Source organism: Armigeres subalbatus, chromosome 3 (assembly GCF_024139115.2).
Source record: "Armigeres subalbatus isolate Guangzhou_Male chromosome 3, GZ_Asu_2, whole genome shotgun sequence".
NCBI lineage: Eukaryota > Metazoa > Arthropoda > Insecta > Diptera > Culicidae > Armigeres > Armigeres subalbatus.
In genome coordinates, this window is record NC_085141.1 from 9717311 (window position 1) to 9734766 (window position 17456).

Genomic DNA, 17456 nt, shown 5'->3' on the forward strand with positions numbered 1-17456 from the left:
TACACTTCATATTTACTTTACATCAAACATCGATTTATTACACTAATTTACGACACTACTTTATTTGACACTAATTACATTTATTACTAAATACTAAACTTAACACGCAACAATAAAAAAACGATCAAGGGTTCGCCCCTCGAAATGTGCACGACGGCGGACTGTTTACAACTAACGCTGCTGCTGCTGCTGTTGCCTTTCAATAATCACCGACGCACCGAACGACGACCGTCCGCACGGCAGTGTAGATATGATGATGGGAGAGCCTACGAAAGAGCGAACCGGTACACTACCACCTATCACTGCTCTAGGTAAGCAATATTATTTGACACCATCAGTCTCCTCAGTGCGATCTCTATATCATTCCTCCGTTGCTCAATGAACCGCTTGATTGATCGCAGACATCCTCACCCACCCTGAAGTTCCAGAAACTTCTGAAAAAAATAGAGAAAAAAAACCCTTCACGATGCACCGGACTGAATTGATTGACTTGACTTGACCCTAATCTTCCTGATTCTGCAATGGCAGCACACACAATTTGGCTACCGGCCTTTTCATGAACCCGGTTGACGTTCTTAGCGTTACTACTCGAGTTATTCCATCCGCGCCAGGGTGTAGTTCCTGAATCCGGCCCATCTTCCACTGCATAGGTGGTATGTTAGGTTCGACGATGACAACCAGCCTTCCTACCTTCACATCTATTGCCGGCTGCCAGTGCTTCCCTCTAGCTTGAAGTTGTGACAAATATTCCCGGCGCCATCGTTTCCAGAAGTCCTGTAATTGTCGCTGTATGAGCTGGAACCGTGACAATCGGTTTAGCTGGACGTCTCCAAGATCTGGATCGGGCAAAGCATGAAGTGATGCTCCGACTAAGAAATGCGCCGGCGTTAGAGACTCCAAGTCCAACGGATCATCGGATAGCGCCGTCAATGGTCTGGAGTTAAGGCATCCTTCTACTTGTGCCAACAATGTGGTGAAGTCCTCATGCGATACTGGATTTCCACCGAGTACCCTCAATATATGGAATTTGGCTGAACGAACCGCGGCTTCCCATAATCCACCAAAATGCGGCGCACTTGGAGGGTTGAAGTGCCAGTAAATTCCTTCATCTGCACATTCCCTCGTTACAGCGGCTCGGTGTTTTTCCTCCTTCAGTAACACGAAAAGTTCTCGGATCTGGTTTCTTGCGCCTACGAAATTGGTACCGTTGTCTGAATAGACGTCACTACAGCGCCCACGGCGCGCAAAGAATCTTCGCAAAGCTTGCAAGAACCGCTCCGTCGATAGATCTGACACCAACTCCATATGGACGGCTTTCGTAGCCATACACACAAAAATTGCAACGTACGCTTTCGTTGGTTTACGCCCCCTTCCTTCCTTCAAGTATACCGGCCCAAAATAGTCTACGCCGGTTTTCGAAAACGGCCTTGAAACAGAGACTCTTGCTGCTGGCAGTTCTCCCATTTGTTGCTGGATTGTACTCGGTTTAGCCCGGAAACAACGTTGACACTGATGAACGATCTTCTTCGCCAGATTTCTGCCACCAAGCGGCCAGTACCGCTGTCGAACTGAAGCAAGTAGAAGCTGCGGTCCAGCATGCAGGTATTTCTGATGATAATGACGAAGAATCAACTCGGTGAAAGCGTGCCTTGCCGGTAGGATGATTGGATGCTTAGAATGCAGTGATTCTTCCGAATGAGCTAATCGTCCACCGACTCGCAGAACGTCGTTCTCATCGACCCGAGGATTGAACCACCGTAGAGGTGAGTTCCGTGATACTGACGTGCCCGATTTTAACTTGCACAGCTCGTCCGGGAAAGACTCCACCTGAACCTTCCGAATTATCAGCTGCTCAGCGAGATGTAGCTCACACGAAGATAGAAATCCCGTTTGCCTTTCTGCGGCTGGACACCGTAGGTTATTCAGGAAGCGCAACCAGTATGCTGTCATCCGAATCAACCTTGTGAACGTCGAAAATCTTACTAGATAATCCGAGAGAAAATCGGACTCCTTCGACGAAGCGCAAACCACCACGTTGCGTCGCTTTTCCAATTCTTCCTTCGGTGGTGCTTCCGTGGCTACAGGCCACTCCCTAGGGTCTTGCTTTAACCATGTGGGCCCATGCCACCACAGTTCATTGTCACGGATGTTGTTGGGTAGTATTCCACGCGATATCAAGTCTGCTGGGTTGGTGTTCCCTGGAACATGCCTCCATTTGTCTACTCCCGTCAAGCCTTGAATCTTCGCAACCCTGTTCGCGACGAAAGTGGTCCAAGTTCCTGGCGATGACTTGATCCAATGAAGAACGCAGGTAGAGTCCGTCCAGAAATAAACCCTGTCTTCTATCTTCAGCGATTCTGCCACCTTTTCCCAGAGTTGTGCTGCCAACAGTGCTCCGCAGAGTTCCAATCGTGGTAGAGATTGCGTCTTGAGCGGCGCCACCCGTGATTTCGAGGTCAACAGATGAACCGTAACCGAGCCATCCTCTATCTGACTTCTCACATAGATTGTCGCACCATATGCGACTATCGAAGCATCCGAAAAACAGTGGTATTCTACGGATACCGATCCTGGAACTATAACGCACCGTGGAACCCGTACATCGTTCAATACTGGGATTTGCTCGTGAAACTTTCGCCATTCCTCACCCACCATTTCGGGTAGCGGGTCATCCCATTGAAGAGTTTCACCCTTCTCGTTTTGCAAGCACCAAAGCCGCTGCATAAAAACCTTCGCTGAGGTAATCGTTGCTCCGAGCAGACCAAGCGGATCGAAAAGCTTCGCTATGAAACACAGCACTTGTCGCTTCGTAATAATCTGGTTTTCCGTGAGAGGAGGAATCTCGAACTTGTACCGAAAACGATCAACATTGGGTAGCCATGTTAAGCCCAATGCTTTCACCTCCGCGTTCTGGTCCCAATCAATACCGTTTGCATCCGGTAACGCCAAACATTCGTTCGGAAGCCCTTCGAGTACTTCCGGACGGTTAGAAGCCCACTTTCGCAGTTTAAATCCTCCGCTGATCATCGCTGCGTCGAGTTGTCGCCTCAATTCGATCGCAGATTCGACGTCGCCCGCTCCTGAAATAACGTCGTCCATATACAATACACGTCTTCTTCGATCGTCGTAGCCGCCAGAGGAAACCGCTCCCGCTCGTCGGATGCCAGTTGCTTCAGAGTACGTGTAGCAAGATATGGTGCCGATTTGGTACCGTACGTCACCGTCAGCAGCTCGTATATAGAAACCTTGCCATCTAGTCCAGTCCACAGGATGCATTGTAGCGGAGTGTCATCGGATTTCGTCCAGATTTGCCGGAACATCTTCTCGACATCAGCAACCACCATCACCTGACGAGTTCTACTCCGAAGGACGATCGACCTAAGATCTTGCTGTACTACTGGTCCAGCATACAGCGCATCGTTGAGGGATATTCCAGTAGAAGTCTTACAGGAGGCATCAAATACCACTCTCACCTTGGTCGTGGTGCTAGTCTCCTTGATTACCGGATGATGTGGCAGAAAACACCGTTTGACTGCCTTCTCCTCAGGTTCGTCCACCTTTCGCATGTGACCGAGATTGATATATTCGGTCATAAAATCGCTGTACTGCCTCTGTAGATCAGGATCTTTCGCCAACCTTCGCTCTACAGCTCGTAATCGCCTCAATGCGATGTCTTTCGATTCACCAATTTTCGCCAGCACTTCAGTGTTCTTTGGGAGGGTAACTGTGTAACGTCCATCCGTTTCCCGCTTCACCGTGTTTTCGAACAGCTCTTCGCAGCGGCTTTCTTCCGGAGAGTGTTTGTTGACGGCTCCCACTTCCTCGCAGGACCAAAACCGTGCCATTATCTCTTCCAGATCGTCCGACACTGCCATGTTGCAGGAGTATCTAGTCGCCTGACTATCCGATGTGACTTCGCCTGTCACTATCCATCCGAAAACGGACTCTGTCAACACAGGCAGGCTCTTGCCTAATTGAATTTCACTTCCTGACGGGAAGAAGGTGAAGAAAGCTTGGATGCCCAATACCAAATCGATCTTCCTCGACCGGAAAAACTCTGGATCCGCCAGCTCGATGTCTACAGGTATGTCCCATCCACTTGCCTGAATAGTGGACGTTGGCAGGCTCGCTGTGACCTTCGGTAACACAAGGAATTCCATAGATCGAGCGTACGACGAAACGCGGGACTTGACGACAGCTTTAATTTTGTGCGATGCCTTTATTCCGGACTGCCCGATGCCCTGAATCGAAATGTTGGCTTTCTGTACGGAAACGCTCATCGCCTGGCATAGTTTAGTGGAGATAAAGTTGCACTCTGACCCTGAATCCAGAAGTGCACGTGCTGGGTAGCGACATCCTACATCGTCTTCGATCACTACGACAGCTGTAGCCAAGAGAACTTGGGATGACCCACACTGCGCCGCGTTGGAAGAAGTAGATTCGACCGCTGAAGCATTCGCTGCCCTCGACCTTGCGCTTGTAGAACCCCGTTTCGGACTCCCTCCTGAACTCGATCTCCTGGGGGATCCTTGGCTACCCTTGCGTTCTCCTCCCTTGAAGCAAAGTAACGAATGGTGTCGACCCTTACAATGCCAACAGGAGAATTTTGAAGTGCATTCCCGAGCCAGATGACCACGCTTGAGACAATTGCGGCAGAGGGATTCCGCACGCAAGAATGATTCCCTACTGGACAACGACAACTTCAAAAAGGATGGACACGTATGAAGTCCATGTATCTGCGCACACGAGGGACACTTAGCGTTGTTGGACTGTACGGCGTTGTTGCTGACCTTCGCTGAAAACGGCCTTCTCCTGGGTGGTAGCGACTGCTCGACAACTTTTGATTCCGCCTTCACTGGTAGAGCTTCGAGAATTTGGATTCTCCGCTGCAGGAACTCCAGCAAGTCCCTTATGGTGTCCTGCTCCTTCGTCGACGAGTGCTCCTCCCATCCCCGCCGTGTGCTCGGGTCGAGACGAGCGCTTAGATGTTCGACCAGCAACAGATCTTTATACTCGGCCGGTTGGATGATCTGATCCAGGGTCAGAATCACACGATCGAATCCGTCGACCAGCCTGTGAAGATCCGCGATTGACTCCGTGGTTAGGGACGGCAGTTTGAAGAGAGCCTGCACTTGCTTCTTCCGTAAGAGCTTGCTGTTGTTGTAGCGTTTTAGCAACGACTTCCAAGCAACCTGGTAGTTGTCCCTGGTGATCTTTAGCGGATCTATCAGTGCCTTAGCTTCGCCTGCTAAGCACCCCTTGAGGTAGTGGAATTTTTCCACATCGGGTAGGTCTGGCTTCTCATGGATCAGAGACGTGTAGAGATCCCTGAAGCTGAGCCAGTCGTCGATGTTCCCGTCGAAACTCTGCAGCTGGATTTGAGGTAGGCGAACATGATCCATGCCACCATGTAGAGTGGCATCTCCAGGGCGAATAGACTGGTTCTGGACGGAATTGTTTTGAACCTCTCCTACCTTCTCCGCCAGAAACGATTTCGCATCGTAGTAGCGGTTCTCCACCTCCAACTGCTCCCTCTGCAAACTTTCGGGCTCCGTGAAGTCCTCGTGCGCTTGTATTTCCCAGATTGCCTCACTTATCTGAACCCACAAACTATCTAACTTTTCTAGACGAACATTGATTTGAGCGACAGGGGTACCCTCCTTAAAGTTCTTAACATACTGGCTAATGTTACTTAAAGATAACTTTAACCCCTTCAGCCTCGTCGTCAGGTTCTTCAGGGAATCCGCGTTCCTGGTAACGGGCTTCATGATTACTGTCGTCTCACCACGGAAACTCGAACAATGTCGTCAGTCAGTGGGTTACTCCACTCGCAGAATCGTAGAACCGTCAGCAAATCCAAAAATTGATAAAATCGGAGATGTAGTACTCAATATTGTCCGCTTCGGCAGGACATATACTGTTCAGCTCACCTATGAGAAGTAACAGCGGGGCAGCCGAAGCCAAAAACAGCAAATTCTCCGATTGAGAACACCTCCAATATTCGGACGAATGCCTCAGATTCCGATCCAAGCCAGGAAATGCGAGGGAGTGGAAATAAAGTTGTAATATTCAAATTGAAACTTCGGCTAGACATATACTGTTCGCCTCACCTATGAAACAACAGCAGGTACCAGTAGCCGAGTTCAAAAATAATCCAAATTATGCTCCAACGCCGCTAACCAGTAGATAATTTAGCGGGAATCGTCTCAGTTCATTCAATCGAGTGCAGCGGAGAAAGAACAACCAATGTAGTTTCAAAAATGTCTGCTTCGGCAGGACATATACTTAGTCTCACCTGGAGAACTAAAGATGGCGCTGAACGAATTAGATTCGGTTCAAAATCAACGCAAATCCTTCCAAAAACCGTCCGTCATTCGACTCGTAACAGTCCAAATTGCATCGAAAAGTTGAAATACATTTAGGCGTGCAGTATCAAATGTCCAGCTTCGGCTGGGCATATACTATTTCATATGAATTTACCTGGCCGGAAAAGCCTTTCCGTGATGCCCGAGCCTAGAAGCTTTCGTAGTGTCGTCCGTCTGTAAATCGATCGTCGTCGTTCCGTCGCAACTTGCACGGTCCGTGCACCCAAAATGTTCTTCGCGAACAGATATACTCCGATGCCACCGGTCGAAGCAGCCGCAAATCGCACAGAAATGGCAATGTTGGTGTTAGCGAGAGTATTGCACAAGCTTCGGCTAAACATATACTTGTTCTAACATACCTGACAGGTAGTAGAACAATGCTTTGATTATTCCACAATCCTTGCTGAATCTTCCGAATTAATTCCAAATTTAAATCCCACACGCTCCACTGTGCGACGATGCCGGCCGTCGTTCAATTACTTTTTCCCTCTTGTGTTGCTGCTGACGAATGGTATAGGCAAACTGTAGCAGATCGAACAGCTGTTGATTGGTGGTTCGATGCGAGTCACAGTGTTATTTTCTTGATGGGTGTTTATGATGTTCATAGCGTTTTGATTCTTTCGGGCGATGGTGAATCACATTATTTTACACTATCTCAAGATGGACAAAACTCTTTTGGCTGATTAGTTCTTCAGGACAGTATGGCGAATTTTCCTTTCAGGGCACATCACTATGGCGATTTTCTCCTTTTCAGGCACTTCACTATGGCGCGATTTGTATATTGTCTATTGGAGGGGCTTAGAGCACTTTCACTGGCACATTAATGTTCGAATTTCCACAGGTTTTCCGGTAGTATCAGTCCTGCCCATCGTACCCTTCCGGCTTTAGCTACCTTCTGGATACTGGGTTCGCCGTAGAGTTGGGCGAGCTCATGGTCCATTCTTCGCCGCCACACACCGTCTTCTTGCACACCGCCAAAGATGGTCCTAAGCACCCGTCTCTCGAATACTTCGAGTGCCTGCAAGTCCTCCTCGAGCATTGTCCATGTTTCATGTCTGTAGAGGACAACCGGTATTATTAGCGTCTTGTACATGAGATATTTGGTGCGGTGGCGAATCTTTTTCGACCGCAGTTTCTTCTGGAGCCCATAGTAGGCCCGACTTCCACAGATGATGCACCTTCGTATTTCAAGACTAACGTTGTTGTCAGCCGTTAGCAAGGATCCGAGGTAGATGAATTCCTCTACCACCTCGAAGGTATCCCCGTCTATCGTAACACTGCTTCCCAGGCGGGCCCCGTCGCGCTCGGTTCCGCCCACAAACATGTACTTTGTCTTTGACGCATTCACCACCAGTCCAACTTTTGTTGCTTCACGTTTCAGGCGGATGTACAGTTCTGCCAGCTTTGCAAATGTTCGGCCGACAATGTCCATGTCATCCGCGAAACAAATAAATTGACTGGATCTATTGAAAATCGTACCCCGGCTGTTACACCCGGCTCTCCGCATGACACCTTCTAGCGCAATGTTGAGCAACAGGCACGAGAGTCCATCACCTTGTCTTAGTCCCCGGCGCGATTCGAACGAACTGGAGTGTTCGCCCGAAATCTTCACATTGTTTTGCACACCATCCACCGTTGCTTTGATCAGTCTGGTAAGCTTTCCAAGAAAGCTGTTCTCGTCCATAATTTTCCATAGCTCTACGCGGTCTATAATGTCATATGCCGCCTTGAAATTAACGAACAGATGGTGCGTTGGGACCTGGTATTCACGGCATTTTTGAAGGATTTGCCGTACAGTAAAGATCTGGTCCGTTGTCGAGCGGCCGTCAACGAAGCCGGCTTGATAACTTCCCTGATAACTCATTCACTAATGGTGACAGACGGCGGAAGATGATCTGGGATATCACTTTGTAGGTGGCATTAAGGATGGTGATCGCTCGAAAGTTCCCACACTCCAGCTTGTCGCCTTTCATGTAGATGGGGCATATAACCCATTCCTTCCACTCCTCCGGTAGCTGTTCGGTTTCCCAGATTCTGACTATCAGTTTGTGCAGGCAACTGGCCAGCTTTTCCGGGCCCATCTTGATGAGCTCAGCTCCGATACCATCCTTACCAGCTGCTTTATTAGCCTTTAGCTGTTGAATGGCATCCTTAACTTCCCTCAAGGTGGGGGCTGGTTGGCTTCCATCGTCCGCTGAACTGACGTAGTCATCTCCTCCGTTGCCTTGACTTTCACTGCCTGTACTCTCAGAGCCATTCAAATGTTCCTCGTAGTGCTCCTTCCACCTTTCGATCACCACACGTTCATCCGTCAAGATGCTCCCATCCTTATCCCGGCACATTTCGGCTCGCGGCACGGAGCCTTTGCGGGATGCGTTGAGCTTCTGATAGAACTTGCGTGTTTGTTGAGAACGGCACAGCTGTTCCATCTCCTCGCACTCCGCTTCATCCAGACGGCGTTTCTTCTCCTGAAAAAGGCGGGTCTGCTGTCTCCGCTTCCGTCTATAACGTTCCACGTTCTGCCCGGTACCTTGCTGCAGCGCGACCGCCCGCGCTGCATCCTTCTCCTCTAGAAGTTATTGTTATTGAAGTTATTGAAACCATACTCTGTTATGAACTAGCCTTGCATAAGAGGTAAAATACCAAACAATAACACCAAAAATTTATATGTAAAATACTTAGGTGTTTCAATACCAAACGCATTACAAATTATTATTCGTTTGGTATTGAAATACCTAAGCATGTTATGCCTAAAGTATTTTTCATCTTAATTTTTGGTATTATTGTTTGGTGTTTTACCTCTTATGCAATTTCTGTTATCAAGGTCGTCGCTCCTGCTCGGGATTTGCTTGAATATATATCGACGTCCGCAGAAATGTGTGTTTCATTTGCATGGGAGCCCACTCTTCTAAAGAGTGGAGGGGTCTTGAACCATCATCGAAACATTTCTTGTCTTCAAAAACCTCCACATGCTAAATTTGGTTCCATTTGCTTTATTAATTATCGAGTTATGCAGAAATTTTTGTTTCATTTGTATGGGAGCCCCCCCTCCTTCTAGAGCAGGGAGGGTCTCGAACCATCTTAAGAACCTTTCCCGGCCCCAAAAACTCCTGCATACAGATTTTCACGCCCATTTCCGGCCAGCAATGGTAGCTTTTATCCTTTATCATTTTGGACCTCCAATTGGGTTGGCAAGAAGTCGACCGAAATCTATTAGCTATTAGATCCCAATTAACAATCCAGAGAAGGAGTTGGAGTAAGAAAGTTAAACAATAGACCTACATGGCAGCTATCAGTATGCAATCTACGAAAAACTCCGTTGTTACGCAACGCAAAAAAGCGTCTCTCAATTGAGCTCTGGTGTACATCTTGGTGAAATTTAATAGCGCGTCTCCACTTAGATCTGACAAAAATAAAAACATAATTCTAATGGGTGCATATATTAAATTAATAATTTATGGAACATGGGACAAAATGTAAATTATTTTATGGAATATTGCGTAAAATCAAAGAGAAGGACGCATGACGATGAATTTTTGGACAGCTCTAGAAGACGAAGTGGTACACGAAGAACTCGAGCTCTTAGTCGTCCATAGAAATAGCATATTCCACGAAACGTCATACCACGGATGCACACAGTTACTTCTTAAGAATTGCCTCTTCCACTCCACGTTTTGCAATACGCACATGAGCATGCCATACTGAGTGGGTGCATATGTTATTCGTCATTCGAGTCTCTCTCGGATCCGCATCCGTTGGAATGTGTCAGCAGAAATACAAACATTGAAACCAATATTTGATCATTCCTGTCCTGTACCCTACGTCCTGCATATGGACGCACTTGGTATTTTCCCCATTAGTCCCGTCCGTTACTGTCGGCGTGGTCAGTGTCATTCATTCATGCCGTTGCACAGTTAGGTATTTTGTCTACCCAAGACGTTGTTTGTCCTCCAGTCCCCAGTCGCGCCTCCACAGTAACCTGACCCGTTCGGAAACGCATTTATTGTAAATCAAATACTCACCTATAAATTCATTTCGCATTCGTATCCGCTCCTGCAGCGTGGCAGCCGATATTATGACACAATTTATGAACGCCAGCAACGCAATCTGATACTCGACCGAAGTTGTTTTGTCTAGCTCCACGACAACTATATTCAGTCGATAGCGTTCGCCTTTGATGGTCTGCTCCGGTGCCCGCGGGGTCCATTTGGGCGTTTGGGTTGGGTTCGAAATTTTGCACCCGGCGTTCAGCAGATTTTTGCATGCGAACAGGTTAGGGAAGCGGAGAGAGGGGGTAAAAGAAATAAGAAATAATGAAATTAATAGTTTGATTAGGCACAAATCGCTGGTAATTTAGAACGGTGGTATTTGCAAGTCAAGGTCGGTTAGTGTTGCTGGATCGCTGATGGGGAAATTCGATTGGTCACATTAGTTTGATCATGTCGATCGTTATAAGATTAAATTACGAGGTTTATTAGCTATCTTTACCATTTGCGTATATGGCATGCCTTTGTATATCATGGGATTTAATGTTTGCCTTGTAGGTCAATCAATTTCCTTTCAGAACGATAGGGTCTTACTCTTATTTCGCAGCCGAGGAAATTTGGCTGTAGTGTCATTAGAATTATATGTTCTATTATCGTTATCTATTTCATATCATATTATGTACATCAAAACATGACATGAACTACGTGAACACATCTAGGATTGGTTGTTCTTCCATGTTATATAGGGTAATAATTTGTTAGGTGTTCCATTTCCACAACTAATATTTCATACCTTGTAATACTCTAGCGTTTCGATTGCCCGCTTGTATCCACCGGAGCTGTAGGCGCACAGTGCCGATAGCAGCTCGAACACTTGCTTTTTCACCGTGGCGTTGCTTGTGTCCAGCGCCAGGCCCAGCTTGTTGACGTAGTCGCTGTTCTCGACTATGTACTCCAGCCCGGTACGGGAGTCCATTTTGCCGGCCTTTCCGGCGGTGGTGCCTTTGGTGCTGTCGTTTGTCATGTTGCTGCCTCTTTGCGCGAATCGTGTTCGTTCGGCAGGAATCTGTGTCAGAAGGAAAGCAAAACAACAAAAATATTATTATTGGTGGTGGCAAAACAAACATTTGTACCGGCCGCGGTAGACTGCTAGACTCGATCGCTGGTAGACATCAATGGGCCAGTAAACTAGTGAAAGGCCGCGGGTGAGATTGAATGAATGATATCTTTCTAACAAGCTTGAATCATAGATCAAAACCAGAGTCGTAACTAGGATTGATGAAAAATGGAGCATTTTTGGTTCGATGTTACAGCGATTGACCGTGTGAGCTACCTCAAAATATTAAAATAGGCAGGTGATGCGGCCAGTGTCAGGGAAACGTGGGTAATCATCTTTTTACATTCAACAAACCGTTGCGGTATTCGTGGGTCCAAGGATATGTAACACATCAAACAAATCACGTAAGTAAGAAAAACACACCACTGTGTGATCTTGGCCACTTGACATCGATTCAAGCAATGGTGTGTATATGTAGGTAGATAAGAATCAGCAACTCCCAGCAGCGTAGCGATGAGTTGTGTATTCCAAGTGAAGTGACCATCGCGTATCAGATTTTTTGCACCGATTTGTACCACTACTAGTCGAGTGCCGCGTGCGACCGATGTCCGTGCGTCCCCTCTTATGTATGCTGTTGTTGCCGTTGTTCGCTACACGGTTGGAGCTCTTTCGGAGTATCAAAAGATATTCATCGTTACTAGAGCTGACATCAATAATTGCTAGTTTATTTGTTCAGATGTCGGCTTGTTTTGCTGTGGTCAATACATGATAGGCAGGATTTGAGATAGTGCGAATATAATTGACATCGTTTTGTCATGAAACATTGCAGCTTTGAGGCGCTTAATTGTTTTATACGGGAAATGTAATTTATAACAATGTGAAGAGTAACAATAAAGTTGAGTCAAGCCTTACAATTTTAATAAAAATCACTGGAACTTGTTAAAAGTTTGAGTGTGCCTTTGTGTTTTCGGTGTACTTTCAGATTTATTATAAGTGAATGTTAACTGAGCGTTTACTAAGAAAACAATGAGGAATGTTTTCAGTATAAATTAGCTTCCGAAAACAAGTTAGCAGAACAAAAACTTTTACAATTTATTGTTTTTTAGGATACTTCAAACATAGAAATGCAGCAAATGAAAAGAAAATCTATCATAAGTTCTATTCCAATCAATTCCACCATGTTGTAATCTTGACCGATACGTATTTTGATGCCAACAGTAAGGCCTTCTTCAATGTCTCGTAGTTGACCATTAGGGTGGCTCAAAAAACACTTTTTCAATTTTTTTGATGGGCCGCCCTCTTGTTCGATCATATTTGATGCCCTGATGCTCTGGACAAAATTTCAGCCAAATCGGTCAACGTTTGGGCGGTGCTAAACTCGTTGGAAGAAAAATGTATGCAGAAACATCGAAAAACAGTGATTCGCAGTTGGACGGCACAATTTACGATCAAGAACCATAGAATGTTATGCTGAAAACTGCGAGAAGATTCGAGTTTGTTAGGCAAAGATATTAGCATTTTACTGGACTGTTGTATTGGTGAATTTATTTCTTTTCAAAGGTAAAAGAAACGAAATTTGCTCAAACCCCACTTCAGTGGAAAGCTAATAACTTCGCCGGGCAAACACTAATCATTTCGCGATTTTCAGCATAACATTCTGTATTAAATTCTACAAGATCTGAATGAGTATCATAGTTCTTCATCGTAGATTGTGCTGTCTAGCTGCAAATAACTGTTTTTAGATATTTCTGCATACATTTTTGCATATAAACTTCCAACGAGTTTAGCACCGCCCAAACGTTGATCGATTTGGCTGAAATTTTGTCCAGAGCATCAGGGCATCAAATTGAACCGAATAAGAGGGCGGCCCATCAAAAAAATTGAAAAAAGTTTTTTCCATGCTAATTTGAGCCCCTATTGACCATACTTAAGAAGATTGGAAAGTTTATTTTTATTAGAAAAATTTTTTTTTTGTGGAAAATTTTGCCATTATTTTTTAGTTCAATCAAAGTTAATTGCCTATATTTTGGGTATTTGCACTCAACATGATCATTAATTTACATTGTTCTAAAAATTCAGATAAGAATACACTACCCGTCAAAAGTATGGAAGCGCAAAAATAAGTATTGCAACACCTACTTTGAGTATTGCAACACCCCCAAAAAAGTTTAGCATCACTTCAGAACTCCCATATTCCCATCGGATCTTTTCCATTTAGAATAATGGGACCTTCAACAAAATTGTTCACGACGATAAGTGCATTAGACCGGACGTCAATTTAGCTCCCTGGGTGCCTTGGCCACCGGGGGGACATCCGGATGCTCCGGATTCTGGAACACGTGTGAAGTCACAATTTAATAAATGCATTCATTCCAGCGAGATGCGGTTTTCATCATCTTTCGTAATCGCAATATGACAGGAAAATCAATGCTGACTGACGTTTACTTGACCAGTTAGTGGTAGCCTCCCACTGATTCTCCGGGAGTTCCGGTACATCCGGTAAAGTGGTCAATTATTAATATTCGTCCCAGAAAGCTGCGATTTTTTCTAAACGGTTTGTAGAGGCATTGTGAGAGAAAAATCAATGAAAGCATAACTAATTGATCCCAGGTGGTCTCCCAGTATTCCTCCGGAAGATCCAGAATATTCGGTAAAGTGGTCAATTATTTAAATTCGTCCCAAAACGCTGCGATTTTTTATAAACGGTTGGTGGAAGCATTGTCAGAGAAAAATCAATCCAAGCATTACTAATTGACCCCAGGTGGTCTCCCAGTATTTCTTCGGAAGATCCGGAACATCCGGAACATCCGGTAAAGTGGCCAATTATTTAAATTCGTCCCAGAAAGCTGCGATTTTTTCTAAACGGTTTGTGGAAGCATTGTCAGAGAAAAATCAGAGCAAGCATCACTAATTGACCTTAAGTGGTCTCCCAGTGTTCTTCCGGAAGATCCGGAACATCCGGTAAAGTGGTCAATTTTTAAATTACGTCCCAGCAAGCTGCGAGTTTTTCTAAAACGTCTGTGGTAGCATTGTGAGAGCAAAATCAATGCAAGCACCACTCAGTGACCAGTGGATAATCCAATGAAGTGGTCATATTTAATGGTTTTATAATGTACATATCCCAGAAAACTGCGATTTTTCCTATACCGTTTGTACAGGCAAACCTCAATGAGTCGATAATGAAGACTCGTTTAAATATCGAGACGTGGAATAGAGAATCATTGAAAATCTGTTTGAAGGGACCATCACAGTAACCCAGAATATTTTTTTCAATATGGCATATTTTGCCTCCATGAGCCGATATCGAGTCATAGAACATCAACTCATAGAGGTTTGACTGTAATAGTAATGCCAGAGTTAAATCAATGCGAGCTTCTCCCATTGACGCCTGGTGGCCACCTAGTAATCCTCCGGGAGCTTTAGAATATCCGGAGAAGTGGTAAATTTCTGTAATTCAACTCAGAAAGCTGCAACATTCTGAAAATCGCTTGTTGTAAAAATGTCAGAGCTAATTCAATATAACAACCAGCCGTTCTTCTCGGATGGTCCTCTAGAAGTTCTGGAACATTCGGTTAAGTGGTCCATTTTTTTTAAATTCGTCTTAGTAATTCTCCCTCGTAAGTTAGATGTAGCAATATGACAGCAAAATTTCACTGAGTGGTCCTCAGGAATAGACCTGTGCGCCGCCACCATCAAAATGAATTTTTTGAAAATTTACCACGTCCAAATATTTTTCACAACGCCGATGGCTATTGTAGGCAGTAGGATTATGGATTTCGAACTTTTTTCCAAAAGAGCATTAACAGTAAAGTCAAGTTCAGTTTTCCAGTTTCGTCTAACTCCTGTCAGAAATACATATTTTCCACCATGTTCATATGACATTTTTCCACTTCTAATGATGCAGAATATAATCTCATTTCCGATATAGTTTATAAATCGGAATCACCCAAAATTATTTCAAACAATTTTGTAAAAATTTCTTCAGATTCAAATCAGGAATATCTTCGAGAATTTCTTAAGAACGTTGTTAAAAAAATCCTTCAGGAATTTCGTTATGAATTCTTTTTGGAACTTCTTCAGATATTCGCATAAAAATCTTATCGTAAAATCTTTCTGGAAGGGGAATTTCCCGGAGCTATTCCTGGATTTTTCTTGAGAATACCTTGAGAAATTTTTGGGGGAATTTCGAAACGAATCTATAAAGGGATATCTGGAACAATTCTCCACGTAATTTCCGCAGAAATTCCTGGTCATTTTTTGGCAGAATTCCTTGTGGAATACAAGCCCCTCCTTGTGGAAGAAAAAGTGGGAGCATTTCTGGGAGTATTTTCAGGTTAACTTCTTTATAATATTGCAAGAGTATTTCCTGAAAATAAATCGTGAACGGTTTTCTGGGTGATTTCTCGGGAATTCCTGAAAGAACTTCTAAAAAAATTCCAAACGGTTTTCTGGCGGAATGCCGAATGCGAAATTTCAGGAAAAAATATCGGAGATCGGAGATAGGTGGGCTTAAAAGAATTCCATGTGTATTTAGAAACGAATTCAGAGGAAATTTCTGTATAGTTCTCAAAGTAATTTATGTAGATATTTTGGGGGATTTCTGGAGTAGGTCCTAGTGGAATTTTCGGACTTCAGTGGAATTTCCGGAGGAATTCCTGCAAAAAATTTCAAGGGGATTTCTTGGAAGAACGGACGGAAAAACATTTGGAGGAATTCCTGGAGAAACTTCCGGTACACTTCCTGAAAAACTCCCGGAGGTATTCCTGGAGGAAATTCTTGAGTAGTTCATGGAAGAACTTCTTAAGGAATTTTCTGGAGGAAATCCGGAAAATTTCTTGAGGAATTCCTAGAGGAACTTCTTGAGGAATTCCTGGAGAAACTTTCGGAAGCAGTCTTGGAAGGTGAAGGATCTTCCGGAAAAATTCATGGAAAGGATTTCTGGAGGAACTTCCGAATGAATTTCTGGAGGAGCTTCCTGCGGAATTTCTGGAAGAGCTTCCGAAGGAATTCCTGGAGGAACTTCCGAAGGAATTCCTGGAGGAACTTCCGAAGGAATTCCTGGAGGAACTTCCGAAGGAATTCCTGGAGGAACTTCCGAAGGAATTCCTGGAGGAACTTCCGAAGGAATTCCTGGAGGAACTTCCGAAGGAATTCCTGGAGGAACTTCCGAAGGAATTCCTGGAGGAACTTCCGAAATAATTCCTGGAGGAACTTCCGAAGGAATTCCAGGATGAACTTCCGAAGGAATTCCTGGAGGAACTTCGGAAGGAATTCCTGGAGGAACTTCCGAAGGAATTCCTGGAGGAACTTCCGAAGGAATTCCTGGAGGAACTTCCGAAGGAATTCCTGGAGGAACTTCCGAAGGAATTCCTGGAGGAACTTCCGAAGGAATTCCTGGAGGAACTTCCGAAGGAATTCCTGGAGGAACTTTCGAAGGAATTCCTGGAGGAACTTCCGAAGGAATTCCTGGAGGAACTTCCGAAGGAATTCCTGGAGGAACTTCCGAAGGAATTCCTGGAGGAACTTCCGAAGGAATTCCTGGAAGAACTTCCGAATGAATTCCTGGAATTCCTGGGAGGTCTTCCGAAGGAATTCCTGGAAAGTCTTTCGCAAGAATTCCTAGAAGGACTTCCGGAGGAATTCCTACAATTTTACCACAATCGGCTTAGAAAAAGTCGCAGCTTTTAAGGACGAGATTCAAGAATTGGCCACTTCACCGGATGTCCCGGATCTTCCGGAGGAACAATACGAGGCCACTTGGGATCAATTAGTGATGCTTGCATTGATTTTTCTCTGGCAATGCTCCCTCAAACCGTTTAGAAAAAGTCGTAGCTTCCTGGAGCGAGTTTTTAAAATTAACCACTTCATCGGATGTTCCGGAATTTGCGGTGGACCACTGGGAGGCCATCTGGGGTCAATAAGTGATGCTTGCATTGACTTTGCTCTGATAATTCTGCCACAATCGGCTTTGAAAAAGTCGCAGCTTTCTGTGACGAATTTCAAAATTTAACCACTTTACCGGATGTTTCGAAACTCCCGGAGGTTCAC

At 45.1% G+C, this 17456-nt stretch overlaps 2 protein-coding genes across 3 annotated transcripts in view; one reads left to right on the top strand and one right to left on the bottom strand.

Moving 5' to 3' along the window:
• LOC134226449 (hsp90 co-chaperone Cdc37) overlaps positions 1 to 17456 on the top strand; it is a 395365-nt gene that overhangs the window by 105489 nt on the left and 272420 nt on the right. The window lies entirely within an intron of this gene.
• Positions 1 to 17456, bottom strand: part of LOC134226445 (FH2 domain-containing protein 1) — a 293104-nt gene that overhangs the window by 61205 nt on the left and 214443 nt on the right. For both annotated transcript variants that reach the window (XM_062707216.1, XM_062707215.1), the window contains exons 3-4: positions 11145 to 11417; positions 10388 to 10547 (exon numbers count right to left, since the gene is read on the bottom strand). In XM_062707216.1, coding sequence (XP_062563200.1) covers positions 10388 to 10547; positions 11145 to 11375 — 391 coding nt within the window. In that variant the 5' untranslated portion in view covers positions 11376 to 11417. The remainder of the gene's footprint in view (positions 1 to 10387; positions 10548 to 11144; positions 11418 to 17456) is intronic.